The sequence below is a fragment of the Lepidochelys kempii genome, chromosome 9, assembly GCF_965140285.1.
Source record: "Lepidochelys kempii isolate rLepKem1 chromosome 9, rLepKem1.hap1, whole genome shotgun sequence".
NCBI classification, from domain to species: domain Eukaryota; kingdom Metazoa; phylum Chordata; order Testudines; family Cheloniidae; genus Lepidochelys; species Lepidochelys kempii.
This window is the reverse complement of record NC_136388.1, coordinates 92,551,693-92,570,701: the sequence shown is the minus strand read 5'-3', so window position 1 is coordinate 92,570,701 and position 19,009 is coordinate 92,551,693. Positions and strand designations below refer to the sequence as shown.

The 19,009-nt window shown below is 39.6% G+C and overlaps 1 protein-coding gene across 8 annotated transcripts in view; it reads left to right on the top strand.

Moving 5' to 3' along the window:
• AFF2 (ALF transcription elongation factor 2) overlaps positions 1-19,009 on the top strand; it is a 472,316-nt gene that overhangs the window by 363,462 nt on the left and 89,845 nt on the right. For 7 of the 8 annotated variants that reach the window (XR_012160619.2, XM_073358389.2, XM_073358388.2 and 4 more), the window contains 3 exons: positions 12,878-13,040; positions 13,567-14,586; positions 16,933-17,057. Coding sequence is in view for 7 of the 8 variants with exons in the window: in XM_073358389.2 (XP_073214490.1) it covers positions 12,878-13,040; positions 13,567-14,586; positions 16,933-17,057 (1,308 nt within the window). In the remaining variant the exon portion in view is untranslated. The remainder of the gene's footprint in view (positions 1-12,877; positions 13,041-13,566; positions 14,587-16,932; positions 17,058-19,009) is intronic. The other variant, XM_073358387.2, reaches the window with a different exon arrangement.

Below are 19,009 nucleotides of genomic sequence, written 5' to 3'. Positions count from 1 at the left end.
CACAATCTCCTGAATTCCCAGCTAGGTGCAGGGCTGTTCTATTCTGGTTAGCCCACCTTTGATTGTTTTGCTCGGCCTTCCGTTTTTGTGGAAGCTTTGGTTTTGTTAGCCCAGCTTTTGAACTTTGAGCCTAAGCTTGGGCTAATTTTGTTTCATTCTGTGGCATCCGCAATACAGTACAGATTGTGAGAAGGATCATCTATAAATTAATACAGAAAATAAATAAATAATTGTTTACTTTTTCCCCATTTCTCTTGCTGGCTGAGCCATACACCATCCTTGACTTTCATCATTAACAAGCGGGAGAACTCCCAAGTCTCAGATAACAGGCAATTAACCACCGTGCTACACTGGAACATCAGAGATTGAAGCTGCCTGGGCAGATGTGTGAAAAGCACATTTGCACCTTACTAAAGGCATGGTTATCAAGTTAAAAACAATAAGAAGTTTGAGAGAGAATTGACCTTACTTATTTTCTTCCATCTCCTTGGGCAGTCTAGGCCTCTGCAGGGTTTTCCCACCTCCATGCATTCAAAATTTCATTATTGATGAAATAGCCACTCATTAGTTTGACGAATAAATACATGAGTGATTTAGATACATTCACTTGTGAGGAAAGAATGTCAGAATACAGAAGGAAAACAGATTAACCAGTGGTTGTAATGACCAAGATCAATGCAGATATAATTTAGCTAACCCTATAGGCTGATCCAGGTGTTTTTGTTTTATATAAACTCATTGGGCCATGTATATTTTCAAAGTCTGTCAGCATCCTAATGTCAAAACCCACTCTGTCTTCAGAATTACAGAGCAGTGGACTCTTTCTGTCTCCAGACTGGCTCTTTGGGGAATTTGTGTGTTTGCTTTCCGTTCTTTTCTGGGCAGATTTTAACTGGCTCTGTTTTTATTCATACCAGAGGACTGGCATTCCTGTTTCTTTCAATCTGGATTAAAAATGCACACAGTGTCACGGTTTGTACCATGTATTACAGTAAGACTTTTATAAGGCCTCCCATGTTAAGACTGTTTTACTCCTGGCAACCACAATTAGTCTTTGCTTCTTAAATCAAAGATGAGTTTGGATTAGGTTTAAGTCGGTTCCCAGTGTGCATATGGGAATATGGTCCTTTTACTTGTACCGCTTTTCCGTGACCTCCTTTGGGGCTCAGTCACGCAAGGTGCTGAGCATCCTCAACTCCCAGTGAAATCAATGGCACATGAGGGTGCTCACCGCCTTTCAGTAGGGATGGGCATTCCTTATCTTGCAAGATCTGGCCATTAATTTGGTGTTGATAGGAATGGCAAGTATTAGCTGGCAGGCAAGATTTTCAGTCAGATAAGGTTACAGGATTAAAGATCCTGTATTTCCTTTGCTGTCATTCAAAATAACAGGCCTAGAAAATTCTGTTTAAAATAGCTGAGCCTTTTGACTTAAAGGGTTTTCATGTAGAAGATTTAAGACGTCAGATTTAAACATGACACTGATAGTATTAGGCAAAGTATGGGAGCAGATTCATGTAGTAACTGTCATTTTTTCTGACTGCTTATTAATAGTCTTTTGTGATTTATAGTGAATGTTGGGAAGGATATTCAGGTCTATATATCATTGGAGGAAACAGCCTCTTGTTCATAATGTGTATGGATGTCATAATTAGCAATGGATGCAGCCAAAAGATTTAGCTCTGTTTTTAGTGTCACGTCCTTCAGCATGATCTTTAATTCAAAATAGTTTGAATACTTTTTTTTAATCAATCAAGTGATTTGTTACGCAAATGAAAATAAACATCAGCTGCAAAAGTAGCTCATATTAGGCAAAAAACAAATTTCAGACTGATTAGAGGTTAACATGAAATATAGAGAAAATTTATTTTTCTCTCCAGTTTTAATTTGTCAGGAGGACTCCTTTGTTTCAACATTTGCTTAAATTAATATTTCACTAGACAGATTACTCCTTGTTGAGAGGCTTAATTCACATGTCCAGGAATATAGTTGTGTGTCCCTGCATCTGAAAAGAGGTCTGACTGTATCCCACAAATTCATCATTTGCATAGAAATACTGTTTTCTTTTTCAAAAAAGAAAACAGTATTTCAGAATGCAAAAAGAAAAGGAAAGGAGTACTTGTGGCACCTTAGAGACTAACCAATTTATTTGAGCATGAGCTTTCGTGAGCTACAGCTCACTTCATCGGATGCATACCGTGGAAACTGCAGCAGACTTTATATACACACAGAGAATATGAAACAATACCTCCTCCCACCCCACTGTCCTGCTGGTAATAGCTTATCTAAAGTGATCATCAGGTTGGGCCATTTCCAGCACAAATCCAGGTTTTCTCCCCCCCCTCCCCCCAACACCCCACACACACAAAAAAACCCACTCTCCTGTTGGTAATAGCTTATCTAAAGTGATCACTCGCCTTACAATGTGTATGATAATCAAGGTGGGCCATTTCCAGCACAAATCCAGGTTTTCTCCCCACCCCCAACACACACACACAATTATTGCTATTGGTGACTTCTTATGTATAATTAACAGCAGTACCTGTGAAGTTAAGGCCTGATGTGTTTTCATTCATTTCTTTGTACTTCTGTGGCCCCTGTTATCAATAATATTTAGGTGCTTGACAATCATAAATGTATTTATTATCACCACATGAGTCCCCTATGAACAAAGAGAGACCTGTTCTCCCCATTTCACAAATGGGGTACTGAAGAACAAAAGAGCAGAAATATTTTGCCCAAGGTCACACAGGAAGCCTGTAGGAGAACCAGGAACTGAAACCAAGATTTTAAGTCCCCAGCCAACGCAAAACCACAAGACCACCTTTCCCCACAAGGGCAGCATAATAATAATGTCATGCTGAGGGAGGTGTGGAGCTATTTATGCCTTAATCACTTTGATATACAACTGCTAGTACAGTTGCATTCAGCCTCTGATCCTCCACTGCTTAGCACCTGGTATAGTCATTTACATCTGTTCATAATGGGTTGGGAACCCTACCACTGTTACAAGTGTGTGACAGATTCTGATTTTGGTAGTGTTTTACACCTACTTTGCTAAGGGCTCAATCCTTCGTTGTGGCCAGGTTTATGACACCTTCCCCCTTCCCCATCCTGTGAATAGCAAGGGTCCATTTTGGTCACTGCACAACTTATAGAAGTCTCAGGGCTTTTCTAAACAGTGACAGCTGCAACAGCCTGCAAGGGGCTGACAGACCCCCTATGGCATAGGAATGGCTACACTGGCTGTGTGCCACCCAGAGATTCCCCCATGATGAGTAAATCTACAGTAGGCTTCTGAAGTTATGTGCCACCAGAACAGTACAAAGAGGCCACTGCAAAGGACAGAGGATTTATGTAGTTTGAGTGACCATATGTGGTGTAAGGCAGTGCACCTCCCTCTCTAGCTTTAGACAATTTCCGATTTTAAAAATGGGTTAAATATTGGAAGTGTTCCATAGTGTACATTTCATTGCCAAAACATCCAAGTTTCTTACACTCTCTGCCTGTAGGTGTGAAAAGTATTTCCCTCCCATTTTGCACACTTTTTTAAACCTTTTCCCACCTTTGGGAAAACAAAAAAGAAAGAGAATTCAGAGGGGGAAAAACCCCTAAAAATTAAAAAACTAGAAATCGAAAACTGAAATGAAACCGCATTTCAAGTCAAGTCAAAACGAAAGGTTTTGGTTTATTTCAAAATGTTGATTCAAACAGAGTTTTGGTGTTTAATCAAAATTGCTGTTTCTAAGGAAAATTTTGTTGCAAACATATTTTCCAATGGGAAAATTGTTCAGTCAGAAATGTTGACCAGCTCTACATATTGTCTACATAATTGTCACTGTGTATTTTGGATTTTTGCCTTCTTAAAGTGATTGAAAATCATAATCCACAATGCAGTCAACAAATACAGAATTATTCCAATAGTATTTCCTTGGCACTAAGGCAGAATATACACTTGGCTCCCAGTTCTGTTAACACTGGGTCCTAGAAATTCAGTTCCATTCCCAAATATATTTAACTGTATTAAAATGCATCATGGGAAATCTGAAGCTGCTCCTATGCATGCATGCGTGGACAATTTAGCTGATTTTCAGTGTTATGCACCCAAGTTCAGGCCATATGCGATGGAAGTAGAATTAAACTTTGCCATTATGTGTCCACCCCAAAAGGGGAAATGAAGGTATTTTCTCACAAACATGCTTGGATTCTTTGGTATAATAAGTGCCTCATTAAACCCCTGCTGACACTGTACATTCACTTTAAATGATGAATTATAGGGTATCAGTTAGAATATACACCTGTTGATTTACACAGACAATCCACAGCAAACACTGAGGAAGAGAAATCAGATCCTATGTATCACTATATACATCTGGTTTGATGTGGTGGAAATTTATGTGTTAATATTTATATAATAAAATGGTCCCATTTGCATCAATCAGGTGCCTTTGGAGTGTCATGGTGTGACAGTATTCTGCAGAATTCCCTTACATATGTCAAGTATGTGTAAGAACACCCTGGAAGGAGAGGGGAAGCTGTTCCGATTCCAATAGTTCAAAACTCTTTTATGAATGCCATTAGGACTGTGACGTTAAAATTCACTTTCTTCTGCTGTTTGTTTGTATTTTCCCAGGTAATTTGTTGTGTTGTATCCGTACTTTTAATATAGATATGATTCAGTACCAGAACTCATCATAGAACAAAACGAAAACTAGCAAGAAGGTCTGGTTAAGAGTTGGCAATAGTAGCAGTACTGTGGTTAAAGTCACATTGCAAATATATATCCACAGTTCCACCTAGGATTTGTGGCTAATGTAATTCTTTATTGGAAGGCTTAACCTTGTTATGGATTCTTGGCAGCTTTTCCCTGCTCTATTCATTACTAATGCAAGCTGTCAATCACTTTAGTTCTGCTTTGACATAGATTGTGGCTCACCGGAGTTAGTTCTGTCATTCTTTTTACTTCTTTCATCTTTACTATCCTTTTTTATGGTCTTAAAAGCTGAAAGTACAAAAGGGCTGTATGTATAGGAATAAAAAAAATCTGTTTTGGTAACTCTACCAGCCTTGTTGTAAACAGTCTTTGATTAAACCTGTTGCTTTCGAACACAATAAAATGAGAATGTGACTTTTTACACTCCACATATTATAAATTACCTTCCTCCTCAGAATAAATCAGAACTCATATTTGCATTACAGTGTTCGGGATTGATCCAGGCATATCAGCTGCCACATCCTGAACAGCATGTTATAGATGCCTTCCTTCTTCATGTTTTTTGGCTTGACAGAGCCATCATAAGTAATGTCTTCTTATGCACTAGTGTTAGCTAAAGCAACAATTTCCACACCTTATTTCATTTCACTGGGGCTAGGTACTGATCAATATTTTAAAAGGGACTTGAGACAGGTTTCAATTCCTGTGTCAGCCTGATCTTTGAAAGTTTAGATTTGAGTCCAGCCACCTAGGCAATAAATAATTTAATACTAACCAATGAGAAGGCAGAGAACAAATCACTCAGGGTGAGCCTTCCTTTAAAAAAAAAGATCTCATGGCTGCCATATATAAGTTTGGAGATATAGACATGAGCAGTTCATTATAAAAACCATGACAGCTCCCTTTCAAATTAGAAAAGCGTATTACTTTCTGATAATGGTGCAGGAACAGAAATGAAATAAAACTTCATTATTGAACAGTTACGGTATTAAATTCTGACACTAAATATTAATCAGCAAGGTGTCTCTGTATTATCTACTGGAATATCCAAGGAAACTTTTTCTTAAACATTTGCACAGAATTCAGCCACCCAAGCAACATCTGTTAAAGTCTCTGAGATTTGTTTCAGAGTGGTAGCCTGTATCAGCAAAAACAATGAGGAGTCCTTGTGGCACCTTAGAGACTAACACATTTATTAATAAGGACTCGTCTAAGATTTGTGCGATTATTCTGTACAGATAGACTTTTCGGGTGAAGATTCTGAAGCTCTTACCCTGATTAGTGGTTTACTCCTCAATCACTCTCAGAATAAACTAGAGTAAATGGTAAGTGCTTAAAGAGTTATGGCAGTCCTCAGTATGAGTAAGGGGAACGTAATCTGGCCCATTATTACTGTATTTACTATGATAGTGCCCAAAGGCCTCAACCAGGTTTGGGACCCATAAACATAGCAAGGGGTTGTTCTTGCCCCTAAGAGCTTATGGTCTAAATCAGTGGTAGGCAATCTGTGGCCCATGGGCCACACACGGCCCATCAGGGTAATCCGCTGGCAGGCAGCCAGACAGTTTGTTTACATTTGCACGGCTGCCCGGAGCTCCCGGCGTCCACGGTTCACCGTTCCTGGCCAATGGGAGCTGAGGAAGCGGCAGCCAGCATGTCCCTAGTTCAACTTTGCCAACAATTAGGTCTCTTCAGAGACCAATGCTCCTTGTGAAAATGCATTGCTGGCATTGATGTACCATTGATTCCCTAGTCAAGTCCCATATACATTTTCCCACTTCCAGCAGCAATCTGTTTTCTCAGATATTTACATTTTGATTTCACAGGGTATGACTGAACGAGTGGTTAGTTTATCACTCCTCTGGGATTCCTTAAAAAAAAAAAGACTTTTGGTGAATAAGCTCATTGTTGAACTATAATCAATTAGCTAAATTCTCTTCACAGCAATTAATGCAGCTAACTGTGATAAGTGAAAAATTTAGGCAGATGTCTTAGACATTGTTACTCATTTTTGTCCTTTGAGGAATTTCACTGCAGTAGTGTGAAGTTACACAATGGCTTTTTAAAAAGATGTATATATTTACACACGATGTAGTTGATTATTTCACGTATTAGAGGTTAATGATTTTTAGAATCAGACATTATCTTGTTGTAACTACCAGGTTTAGTCTTGAAAGCCATTGATTAAAATATTAGAGTAAATGATGTGTTGAAAATAATATAACAGTCTTGGTGAAAAAAGAATGCTTAAATTGCACATTAGTCCTTCATTTTCCATGCAGAATAGTAAGCCGGGCACATGATAACTCCACAGCTGCTTCAATAGGTGTTTGGAAAACGAATCGGTGACTTTTGAGAACAGATGAAATGGCAGTGGGAATTTAAAAATTTAAGCAGATCACCCATGGCAGCAAATTGCAGAGAAATTCTGTTGGTGTTTTGGATAACTTTGCTGTAGCACCGAGATTGAAACCTCAGCAGTGGATTTTAAGGCCTGGTCTTAAGAGAGCTGCACAGCTGCAACTCCCATTCAAGACAGTTCAGCAACTCTCTGCCTTAGACCCTTGAGATCAACTGGTCCAGTAATCCACTTCTAGGTGCTGGTACCTGGTCTGCTCCATAGGGCCTTTTCTATCAGGTACTTTGTGCCCACCACGACAACACTGAGTATCAAGTTACACATGTACAAATTTGTGGTGAATTTGTGGAAGGGAGTTTCCCCACATGCACCAACAAAGAGAAAACTAGGTCATGGGGGGAATGGATGAAAGCTGCTGGAGGCCAACAACAAAGAGCAGCTTCCCTCCTACCTGATTCCTTTCCGTGTGCTTCATCCATTGACCACCTTTGTACACCCCATGCTTGCCAGCTGCGCTGGCAGGCAACCACAGATGTGTCCATAATGGTCTGTGCCAGAGAATGGAGTCAGAGGGGTTGCTCCTGCTGTCAGCTACACTGTGGGTGTAACTCCAATGGCATTACTCTCGTGTACCCTGGAGTGAATGAATAAGTAGGGAATCTGGTCTGCAATGTGTGAGCAGCAATGGCGAGAAGCATATACCTATAGTGCTACCTCTGCTGTCATAAAGAGCCTCTGTTAGTACTGTGTCTGTTTCTTCACAGTAAACCCACTGCGACAGTCACTGCTCACGCTCCACGTAGTTCACAGTCTGCTTCCCTGCAGGGTGGAGCTAGAGTGCAGAGTACTGGGAAAGAGGCATGTGGGAAAGGAAGAATAAACTGAAAAATAGGATCAAGCACCTGGTTCTCCTAACTTGAGAGGCACTCAGCTGGGCCTCCGGAGAGCAGGGTTCAGATCCAAGACCAGAGATGTATGACACTTCCAGTATTTGCTTTGTCTGGTCACATTGCAAGCTCTTTGGGGCAAGGACGGTCTCTCACTCTGTGTCTGCACAGCGGGTCCCTGGGGCCTGCAATCACACACAAGAGTAATGGAGTGTTTTTCATTTGTACGCTCTTTGCCCAGACCGTGTTTCGTTCTTTTGTGCAGCAGCATCATTTCTTATGTTTGGTTCCAAAGAGACAGAAATGTAGTTTGTAAATATTCAGAGACAGAGGGAACACTCAGCTCCTACTGGAAAATAACAGCCCAGTGGCCCAAATACCAAAGCTTTCTGCCCCCTCTAGTCACTCTGAGGGCTTGTTTCCTGTTGATAAAATGCTTTAAATCAGTTTCAAACCTCATCCAGGCTGGCATTCCTGGGCTGGAACCTAGCAACACAGCAACGCTTGCTTTGCATTTCTCTTACAGATGCAAACCTCAATTTGTTCAGTCCATGCTCACATGAGTCAGTCCCACTCAAGTAAGCGCTACTCCCTTGAGTAAATGTTTTCAGGATCAGCCCTGTAATCTTTATAGAAAACCACTTTCTAGGCTTAAAGCCAAAAGTGGCCTCAGGGGAGAGTTCAAACCAACCGATATTTTTTCGCTGAAAGGCAGATTTTGATTTTTATTTTTTTTTAAAGAAACTATAATCTCTCCATTAAACTCATCTCCCCCTTGGAAATGAGGGATGTTTTTTCCCCATTCGCTTGTGTGTGAAAGGTCTGTATACATTCTTCTATTCTGCTGAACAGCATTATTAGAAGTTGATTGTGCATGGAGCTATATGCAAGATGTTCTTTATCTTTAGCTTTGTGAGATGTTAGGAAAGGCATTTCAGGTCTTATCTGATTGTGTGGCCATGCATACAAACAGGGTTACTCTTAAACGCATGATGAAAAAGTGAATACATTTCCTTTAAAACCTCTAGTTTGGTAATGATGTCTGCAGCATCAAACTGCCTGATGTAGGCAAGGCATAATTTTATTAGCCTAGATGAAAGACAAATATGACCTCATTGTGTTTTGTAAAAAAAACATTATTTTGAGTCTGTCTGGTTCCTCCTGCTAGCTTGCCCAACTATGTTATTCAGTAATGTTTCACCCATGAGAACTTCTCTGGGAATGGTGTGCAACAAGAAAGAAAATAAGGCCAGGTTGGGTCTGACATCTATTTCCATGGTTTTGTTCTTGCTCTTTGAGCTCTCTGTCACAGTTACAGACCTCACCTACACGTTTTAGATGCGCATGTACTGGCTACAGTACCTATTCACGTCCAGATACACTTCACAGTATAGGTTATGTTTAAAGGCCTGAATGATCTGGGATCTGGCTACTGAGAGACCAGCCTCTCCCACTTTGATCCATTGTAGGAGTTTTTATCCATTATATCAGATATAATGTAGAGTGAACTTTCCACTGCCCTCAACAGAGCATTTCTAAGGTATAGAGCCCAGAACTGAGACTCAGGAGACATGGATTATATTCCTGGTTTGGCCACTGGCCTGCTTATTGACCTTGGCCAAGTCCGGTCACCACCCTATGCCTCAGTTTCCCCATCTGTAAAATGGGGATAATGGTGCTTATCTCCTTGGTAATGCACTTTGATCTCTACTGAGGAAAAACACTAGATAAAAGCAGGGTATTATTATTATTTAATTTATTTGCTCTGTCATTCAGCCAGAACCCACATTTGCGAACTCTAAGAGCACCACATAAAGCTTGCATATTTCCTCATAGATATATCTGGCTAATCATATCAGCAGGTCAGGAAATTGTGAGGTTTCAACATTTGTTTCCATCCTGAATGGGCATGACAAGCTGAAATACTGAAACTTTTCACAAAACAAAAAGGTCCAAAAATTTTCAATTCAGAAATGTCAATCCAAAACATTTTGACATTTTCAGATGAAAGTATTTATCATCACATTGACATGTCAACATTTTGTGGTTTATTTTCATTTTTGAAAACTGAAAAATTTTGGTTTTCCAATTCGATTTGAGGATTTTCATGGATTTGTCCCCTTTTCTCTCGCTTTTTCTGACCTCTTTTCCACTGGAAAGCAGGGGAAAAGGTAGAAAGTGCGAAGAGGAGGGAAAAACCTAGCTGTCACCCATTTTTACTGTTTCCCCCCTTTTCTAGTTGGCAAGAAGGTTTTTCCTCATATTCCAACACTTTGTTACTGTTTTCTGTCTTTTACTAGTTAGAAAGCAGGGGGAAAATGTGAAAAATGAATTTTTGTCTCCAGATGGAAAGACCCCCTCCCCCAAACAAAATCCCGAAACTGAAAAGGAAAACTGGAATTTTTTGGTTTACAAAAATTGAAATGAAGCACAAAATGTCTAATTTCATTTGCAAATTCAGTAATGCCCCCAAAAAATCAAAAACAAAATGGTCAAAATCACCATATTCCTAAAATTTTGATGTTGGCTAATCCATTTCTTTTTCTTGTGGGCAAAAATGTTCATTTGATATTTTTTTTTGACAGATTCTACTATTAAAATTATTGGAGTGAAGTTTCCCTGGGTTTGGTTTGGTTTGGCTTGGTTTTTGTTTGGGTTTTTTGTTTTTTGTTTGGGTTTTTAAAAATTCTTTTGTGCATTTAATGAGCAACTAGGTTAGTGGTCTATTACTACCCAAGCAGATAGTTGGTCTCATAATGAACCACAAAGCACTCAGATGTTTTGTCAGTGGACATGAGACACATTTGTAAATATAACAAAACTATTAAAATGGCAGGACAGGTACCTGATCAGACTTTCATCCTGCATTTTTGTAACCTCCATTCTTAGGCCTCAATTCGGCAAAGCACTTTAGCATGTTCTTAACTGTAAGCATGGGCTGAAGTCACATTGACTTCAATAGGACTAAGCACCTTTCCTGACTAGAGATGCTTTCCCAAATAAGGGCCAAAGTGAGTCAGTGGGTCAGTGACAAGTAGGAAACAATTAATTAATATTGTGATAAGTTCACGATCACTTAGGAATTTGATGGTTGCTGCTATACTGGAAACTGTGGCTACTCAAGCCTTAACAGCTATGCCAGGGATAGATGATTAGACCCTTCAGTTCCAGAAAGCATCAATCTCTATCTCTAGTGCCAAAGGAGAATCTGCACTAGCTATTAAAAGAGGAACTATAATGCAAATCTGGACAGTTCTGATACCATCCAACAGAGGGCAATGGTGCACATACATGTTAGTTTATTACCAGTATCTTGATATTAGCCACCTTGCTAGCATACTTGAAACTTGCAAGTTACAACTTCATTTGTTTTTTTTTTTCGTTCCTGTCCAAGCAGGGCCCTTTACATCTGCATAGTTCACTTGAGATGTAATCATTAACATTTAGATCAGAAGAGGAATCTCTTTAAGGATGGGAGGGCATGTTGTGAGAAGACTTTTCCACTCCCACTAGTGGTGAGAGGGGGAGGGGCATTGCAGTGCTTAGAAAGGTAATTACCTTCCAGCCATGGGGTGAGGTATGGGGTATACAAACAGCTAAGTACATGGGTGTAAAGAGAAAGTAGGTTAGAAAGAGGGAAGAATTAAGGGGTAGATTGGCTGCCATTGAAGTCAGGGGCAGCATTTCCACCGACTATTGTGGAATGGAATCAGACACAGAATTTTTATGGCCCTCACCAGTCCAAGTTCGTTGGTTACTGCATCTTTCTTGTGAGGGTTCCTCGTGTACTCACCTGTGTTGAACTGGTTTGATTGTGGTCAGGGAGAGCACTTCCATACGTGGCTGGAGTCCTTGGAAAAAAGGAGAATAGAAAGTTACGAGAGGGTAAAGTAAGGATTATCGCTCACAGAAAACCCCTAGGCTTGCAAAGATGTTTCTGTATGGGACTCACACATCATCTGATATATTAAGGTGAAGAATTGGATATCCATAAAGGAGTACTAGCAAATTGTGTCCGTTTTCAAACACTTTGCTTTGTCAGCTTCACAAATTTAAAATCAATCAGTTGCAGTATAGATCAGTTGAACAGACATAAAATCTTATGGTTATCTCTCTGACAAAAATCTGAAACTTAAAAATGAGTTTTTAAAGACTCTGATTGGCAAACTTCCATAATACTAAAAACGGGGTTCCTTTACACCCATTGGTGTTAAAATAAATGCTGAAAAAGATGACAGCAGAGGGTCTTTTCATAAACTGGAAGGGGAGGGGGACAGTGCTGAAAAGTAAGTGCTCTAGGAATGTTCATTTCCAACAGGAGCTCCATGCTCACAAACATGAGTAGAAAAACCAACTACAAATAAAGAATCCGTGGAACCTCTGGAGAGTTGTCATAAATCTGTAGCTTTTGTATCCTACAGTGTAAAACACTAAAAAGCATTCATTTAAAATGAAGCGTTATGTCCAATATTAGTTGCCTAATGTCTCTCATTTGGACATCAATTATAAATGTACTGACAAAAAATTTTTTTCCATTTGTAAATTATTTAAGTATGAGTGTTAGCTTTTGCAACCCTAATAAGCTCAAACTTGTGGCACTAAGCTGTTTCTCATTGGATTGTTATTATTATTATTATTATTATTTATTATGATTTATTATTTATTATTAACAGCATCATAAATGTGTCCCATGAAGCATAAACCCAAAGCATTTACAAATGGTAGCGAGATCTTTCAGTCCTTGCAGAGCAAAATTCCCATTTGAGACTTTGTGGAGTCAAAATGAAGTGAATGGGAATTGTGGCGGAGTACGGACTACATGACCAGGGTCATCACCATCAATTTTCCTAGGTTAGACTTTTAACATAAAAATTGGGCAAGGAGCATATTCAGCTGAATGTCTGTCTTTCCCCGCAGTGGCCTTCCTCTGCAGACAGCACACGGTGCAGTTTTAGCACATTCCAGCGGAGGCTCCGGGAGCTCCAGTGAGTCCGAGAGCAGCTCCGAGTCCGATTCCGACAGCGAAAGCAGCTCCAGTGACAGTGAGCGTAACGAAGAGTCGCGCAGTGCAACTCCGGAGGTAAAGCTATGAATTCAAGTCCCTTCTCCCAGCACACTCTCAGGAAAAAGCCTTGTCACTGAAAGCGAAATCCTTTTATCCTTCAGAAAACATAAAAGTTCTATTCTGTTTATTGTTATTTGCTTTCTTCTCCCTTTATGCTGTCAAACACATGATCCACACACTCTTTTTAGCTTTGGGGGAAACCTTCTGGCCCACATTTCAGTTACTTCAGAGAAATATTTAGATTTTTGTCCAGTACCAGAGAAGATTTTATTGACACAGTATTTGTCTGGGACGAAGGAAAGGCAACATAACAAAAATTATATCTTCAGGGACCTGCTTAACTTTTTCATTGTATTAAATTTCTCCAGGGCCACATTGTAAACTAGCTAAGGAAGCCTAATTAACCATACATTCTATAGTAAAAGTAGCAATAATCACTGATTGACTGAAATAAAAAGGCTGTGTTAAAAATGTAATTGTGGTTTAAACTAAAATACATTGCTTCTCTAAGATTTGTTTCCTATCGTTCTTCGATCTGCAGCCTGAACCTCCCTCAACAAACAAGTGGCAGCTGGATAAATGGCTAAATAAAGTGAATCCCCATAACAAGACCATTATCAACAACCAAAATGAGACTCATAGCGAGAACAGTTCTCAGCCTCAGAGCAGCCAACAGACTGAAGGACAAAATAAAGGGAAGCTTAATAACAGTCTGCCCCAGACCGATTCCAAAGACAGGGCCGTCCTTAGTCCCATCCGGGAGAAAGCCAAACCACGAGTTGCCCAGAAAACTCCAGAGACAAAAAGCTCCAAGCAGAAGTCACCAGCTCATAATGAGCCAACTTCACAAAGGACTCCTGGGAAAAAACAACCCAAAAAGGTAGAAAGGACTTCCAGTGTAGAAGAGTATAACTGGCCCAAACCAAATAATACCAGCAACACTCCCAAAGAAAAAGATACACAGGAACCACCAGAGCAGCCAAAGGTTCGCACAAAAGCAGCCGTTGGAAAGACAGCTCCAAGAAAAGAACCAAGGACTAGCACGGGACTTGCTTCTGAGAAGAAAAAGTACAGAGGCCCGAGCAAAACTGTCCCTAAATCCCGTGAATTTATTGAAACCGATTCATCTACTTCTGATTCAAACACAGACCAGGAAGAGAGCCTGCAGGCTAAAACATTACCAGCTTTCAGTGGTCCTGCCAATGGCATCAAAGTAAAGGACTCCAGTAGTAACATCCTCAGTGTAAGTAGTTTAACTAGCAACAGCAGCAACACATCAATAGACCAGACCAGCAATGATTTAGAGGAACAACTCTTTTCACCGATCCCAATTGTGCAAAATGAACTTCTGTCCCCGCTGAGGGAATATGAAGAACTCAAATCCCTTTGGGTGAAAATAGATCTTAGTTTACTCTCTAGAATACCTGGACAAGAGCCTTGTGAGACCGCGGCTGTGAAAACCGAACCACGAGAGGCAAATGTGAAACACAGGCGACAATCTCGAGAGTCCCCCACCACAGCCGCTGAAAAGCCCTCCACAAAATCCAAAAGGAAGCACAAGGTAAGTCATTTTTATAGTCCAAGGGAAACCACTCCATTTCCGTGTGTCAGCTAAGTAGGTACCAGATAGAACCTCGGTGATCTGCATTTCTTCATACCCGCCCCAAAACCTCTCCACAAAGATTTAATTGAAGAGACAGTTCTGTAGAGCTATCATATTACCAAAATATGATTTTTTTTTTACAAAAGATGCTACACAACATTTACCAGTGCATTGTGAATTTTCATCATAAACTATTTAAAACCAAACTCTAATTGTCAAAATCAATGAACTATGTATATTTGGTGATGTGTCGCACTTACCCATTCATTTGCAGTGGTCAGTAATCTGCAGTGGGATTCCCAAGAACTAGTGCAAATTACAGAGGTTTGATTGTACCCAGAAAATGTGACTTCTGTTCGGAAGGCAGGTTTTTATTGTCTGGAGAGTTACAAGCTGATTCACCACTGAGTTAGGCACTGCTTCATTCAAGTCAGTGGAGTAGTGCGGCTTATGCCACTGATGAATTCTGACTTTAAATATATAATTTTGTTATATAAACAAATGTGATTTATAGAAATATGATTTGCTTAACTAGCTGCTCCCCCTTTGCAACTACCTGAAATGAAGAATATATTTTGACTTAAGGGACTATGTTTTATCATGACAGGTTTCAGAGTAACAGCCGTGTTAGTCTGTATTCGCAAAAAGAAAAGGAGTACTTGTGGCACCTTAGAGACTAACCAATTTATTTGAGCATAAGCTTTCGTGAGCTACATTTCACATCCAACGAAGTGAGCTGTAGCTCACGAAAGCTTATGCTCAAATAAATTGGTTAGTCTCTAAGGTGCCACAAGTCCTCCTTTTCTTTTTATGTTTTATCATGTGTTTTATGTTATTTATGCCCAAGGGTATCCTGTCTTGTGGGATATGACAGTATGCTTCAAACTAAAATGTGCTTTCAGAAAAGAAAGGGAGGTTTTATATCATAAATGAATTTTTGTAGAGGGATTTTCCAGCTGAAATGGTTATGCTCTGGTCTTTCAGAGAGAAGACATCATTTAATATTTTTATACCCCAAATTTTATAAATCACTGGGAATGTGACTTCAGCTGTCAGTTCTATTGGCCTCTTGAACTGCATTAAAATGCTGATTTAGAGTAGTCTGATGATAAAGGAGGGAGTTAATACATACAAAGGCTTGCAGCCCTTACTCATGTGAATACTCACATTGACTTAGGTGGGAATATTCACGAATAAGATCTGCAGGAGCTGAATCTCTGGTTTTACTCTGGCTTATGCATTAAAATTATGCAGAAAGAAAGGCATTGTGTGAATATGTATTTTGTGTGCTGGGGTTTATGCGAATAATATGCTAATAACTTGTAGATTTGCTAACTCAGTGGGGCGATTTTTAGTAAGAATCCTGGCTAGAAGAAGACTACAATACCGGTAGCTAAACCTAGGGCTCAAGGAATATGATGAGTTATCTAAAAGAGAGGGGGAACCTCCTCACTGCATTAGCTGGGGCTTTGGATCAGGAACTGCCAAGATGAAAAGGTACACTCTCTGGGTGCTTGGACATTCCACTAGAATGAAAATACTCAGCTGAGTATTAAAATAGCCCTTTCTCTTCCATTTTGGTTGTTGTATGCTCATCAGTATCACTGCTCACGGTGACGCAGGAGAAAGCAAGTTAATTAGGGTTTGTGCTGCACGTGTTTAAAACATGGCATGAAGAGGCTGATTTGGGTTTCAAAATCATTTTATTAAAAGATTTATTTAAGGCACAAGCTCATGGGCTTGAGAGACGGTATGAAGGTTCCAGTGACAGAGCAGTAATCAGCTTTACTTATATCTTCTTAGTTCAGGCACTGAGGTCATGCAACAGGGAATCTGTCAAGGTAAATTTTGAACCATCTACCCCTTGCTAATCACTACCACTTCAGGGCTCAGGCCTGCAGCCTCTCAGTCATCTGTGTAATCCTTACTCATGAAAGTTGTCTCATTGACTTCAAGTATATTAATGAGTAAAAGATATTCATGTGAATAAGATTTTGCAGGATCAGGTCCTTAGATCTTGATTATTTATGATGCAATACAGAAGCAAACTATAGTAAAGTGAGGCATTTGCTTTACAATTATCCATCTGGGTTAGTTTTTATATAACTTAGTCATGTGTTTGCAACACAGATCAGCACATTTAGGCCTTTTTTTTTTTTAGTTATTTTCACTTCTCTTAGATATCAGTATTTTAGCTGCTGCTACTACAAAGGAATTATGCTGAGATTCTTGACGTTCTCTTAATGGTAAGGTGAATTTGTGCTTAGATGCGGCATTTTTCAAGCTGTTCTTGTTTTGTTCAAGCAGTCCGAAAGCTTGGATACATTTGTTGAAACCAAGAAACAGCGCCTTGAGGACACCTCAGCCTCATGCCTACTTCCACCGTGTATTTCTCCGATACCTAATCACAGATTAACCAGCACTAAAGAGTAAGTATTTCTTAATACTAAGCTGTGAATTAATAACCATGCTCTTTGAAAGCATTTGTTATGGAACTCTGTGATAAAGCATGGCTGTTGCCCAGTGGCTTGGTGTCATTGCTCCCATCTGTCACGTAGAGGGATCCATGTTTTCTGAATGGACTTGAGCTATCCTTTTGCTGGGCTCGCGGAAACCACAATATCACCGAGGCACTGAAGGGTGGATATACACGTGTATCCTGTCCTCTCAGCCAGGTCCATGCTGCCCTGATTATACCTACCCTGAACACCGGGAATTTTCTACTGAAAAAGAAATCTGTTTTCTGAGAGCCAAATCTTGGTTTTACTGACACCAACAGTGGCTTTGCCATTAACCTCAGTGGGATCAGGATTTGGCCCTTATAAATAGATGTATATAAAATAAAATGTTGGTTTTGTTACAGTATTGTCTGATTCTAGTTATGGAACAAAGTCCTTATTCTAAATATGATTCTGCCTGAACTATGGAGCAGTCCTGCCAAATGCCGAGTGGAGTCCTGGCATGTTAACCTCCTACAGTACAAAGCTAGTAGAAAGTACTTAACTTTGAGTAGCACTTTATTTTCCAGGGTACATATAACCGTATAATTGGTATCTCTCTGAAGTATTGCATTTTGTTTGAAATGCCTATAATGCATCAGCAATCAGGCACCACATGAATTACATTTAATAGTATTATAATCACAGGATTAACATTCTGTAAATAGAGAGAAAGCCTATCAGTTTTGCACTTTTATTGGTTTCAGAGGTGTAACTTCTGTTTTCCACTGGGGCAAGCAAAGATTCAGGCCCAGAAAGTACATGATCTTGGGGAAAAGGTATCACAGTGTCAATATTTAAATTTATGGAGAAGTTCTGAATTTAATTATTTAATTCACATCTTTTAAAGCCATTAGGAAGTCCACAGAGCAGATTATAATCTTATTTATACTGCTTTAGTTAGAGTAACTCCACTTTGTCCAGAATTACACCACTGAAAATTAGATCAGAGTCTGGTCCTCTATGTCATTGAGTCTGGAAAAGGCAGATGATTTGCAGGTGATGGTGTGGTCCATAAAATGTTACACATTTAGTAAGCATGATAATGGGTGTTCCCAGTTGTCATTCCTGAAAATACAATGAGCTGAGATATATTGCAGAGGGAATCAAAAATTATCCATCCCCACCAGTTCCATTATCCATTACAAAAAAAATTCTTTCCCTGTCTCAAATAAGCCCTAGGGATCCACCCCCAACCTGATGTTTCTTAATTTGAGCTTGTTTTCCAGGTCATTAATTTGATTCCTTAGAGCTTTCAAGCCTTTGGTATTCTCGGTTAAAATATAATTGTGTCCATCAATAGTTATTTCCATATGTTAGCTTTTTCTCTCGCCCGCTGTGAATTGTGAACCAAAATTTTTTGACTCCTTAGCCACTGACGTGATTGAGGCCTGGATCACGTCGAGTTCATTATTAATATCTTCCAAGTTCATTTTAAACAAATCCTATGTTGTTTGATCATGCAGGTCTGCAACTCCCAGTGATGTGCAGCTGAATGTAGATCAACCCTGATCCCAAAACTAGGGGATTGAATGTGTAATGACAAATTTCTGCATAGCCCCAGATTATTTTTAAGCATTCAGGAGCAGTTCTATTTTCCATCAGGGATAAGCTACAAAAAATGAGTCCAAACCAGTCACTGATTCAAAGGTAGGGGGGAAATAACACTGCAGTTGCAAAATAGTAAAAGAGAGGCATGTCACTTAAGCCCCAAATTTTATTCCCAAAGGTTCTACATATTAATACAGTAGAGCCTTAATAATCTGTATTTAATTATTATGAGAACTATTGTGAAATAGCAAGTAAAGCCCAATCCCACAATCCGAGTGAATTAATCTTTGCATGTATGCAGACTCTCATTGGGCACAAGGATCCACCCACAC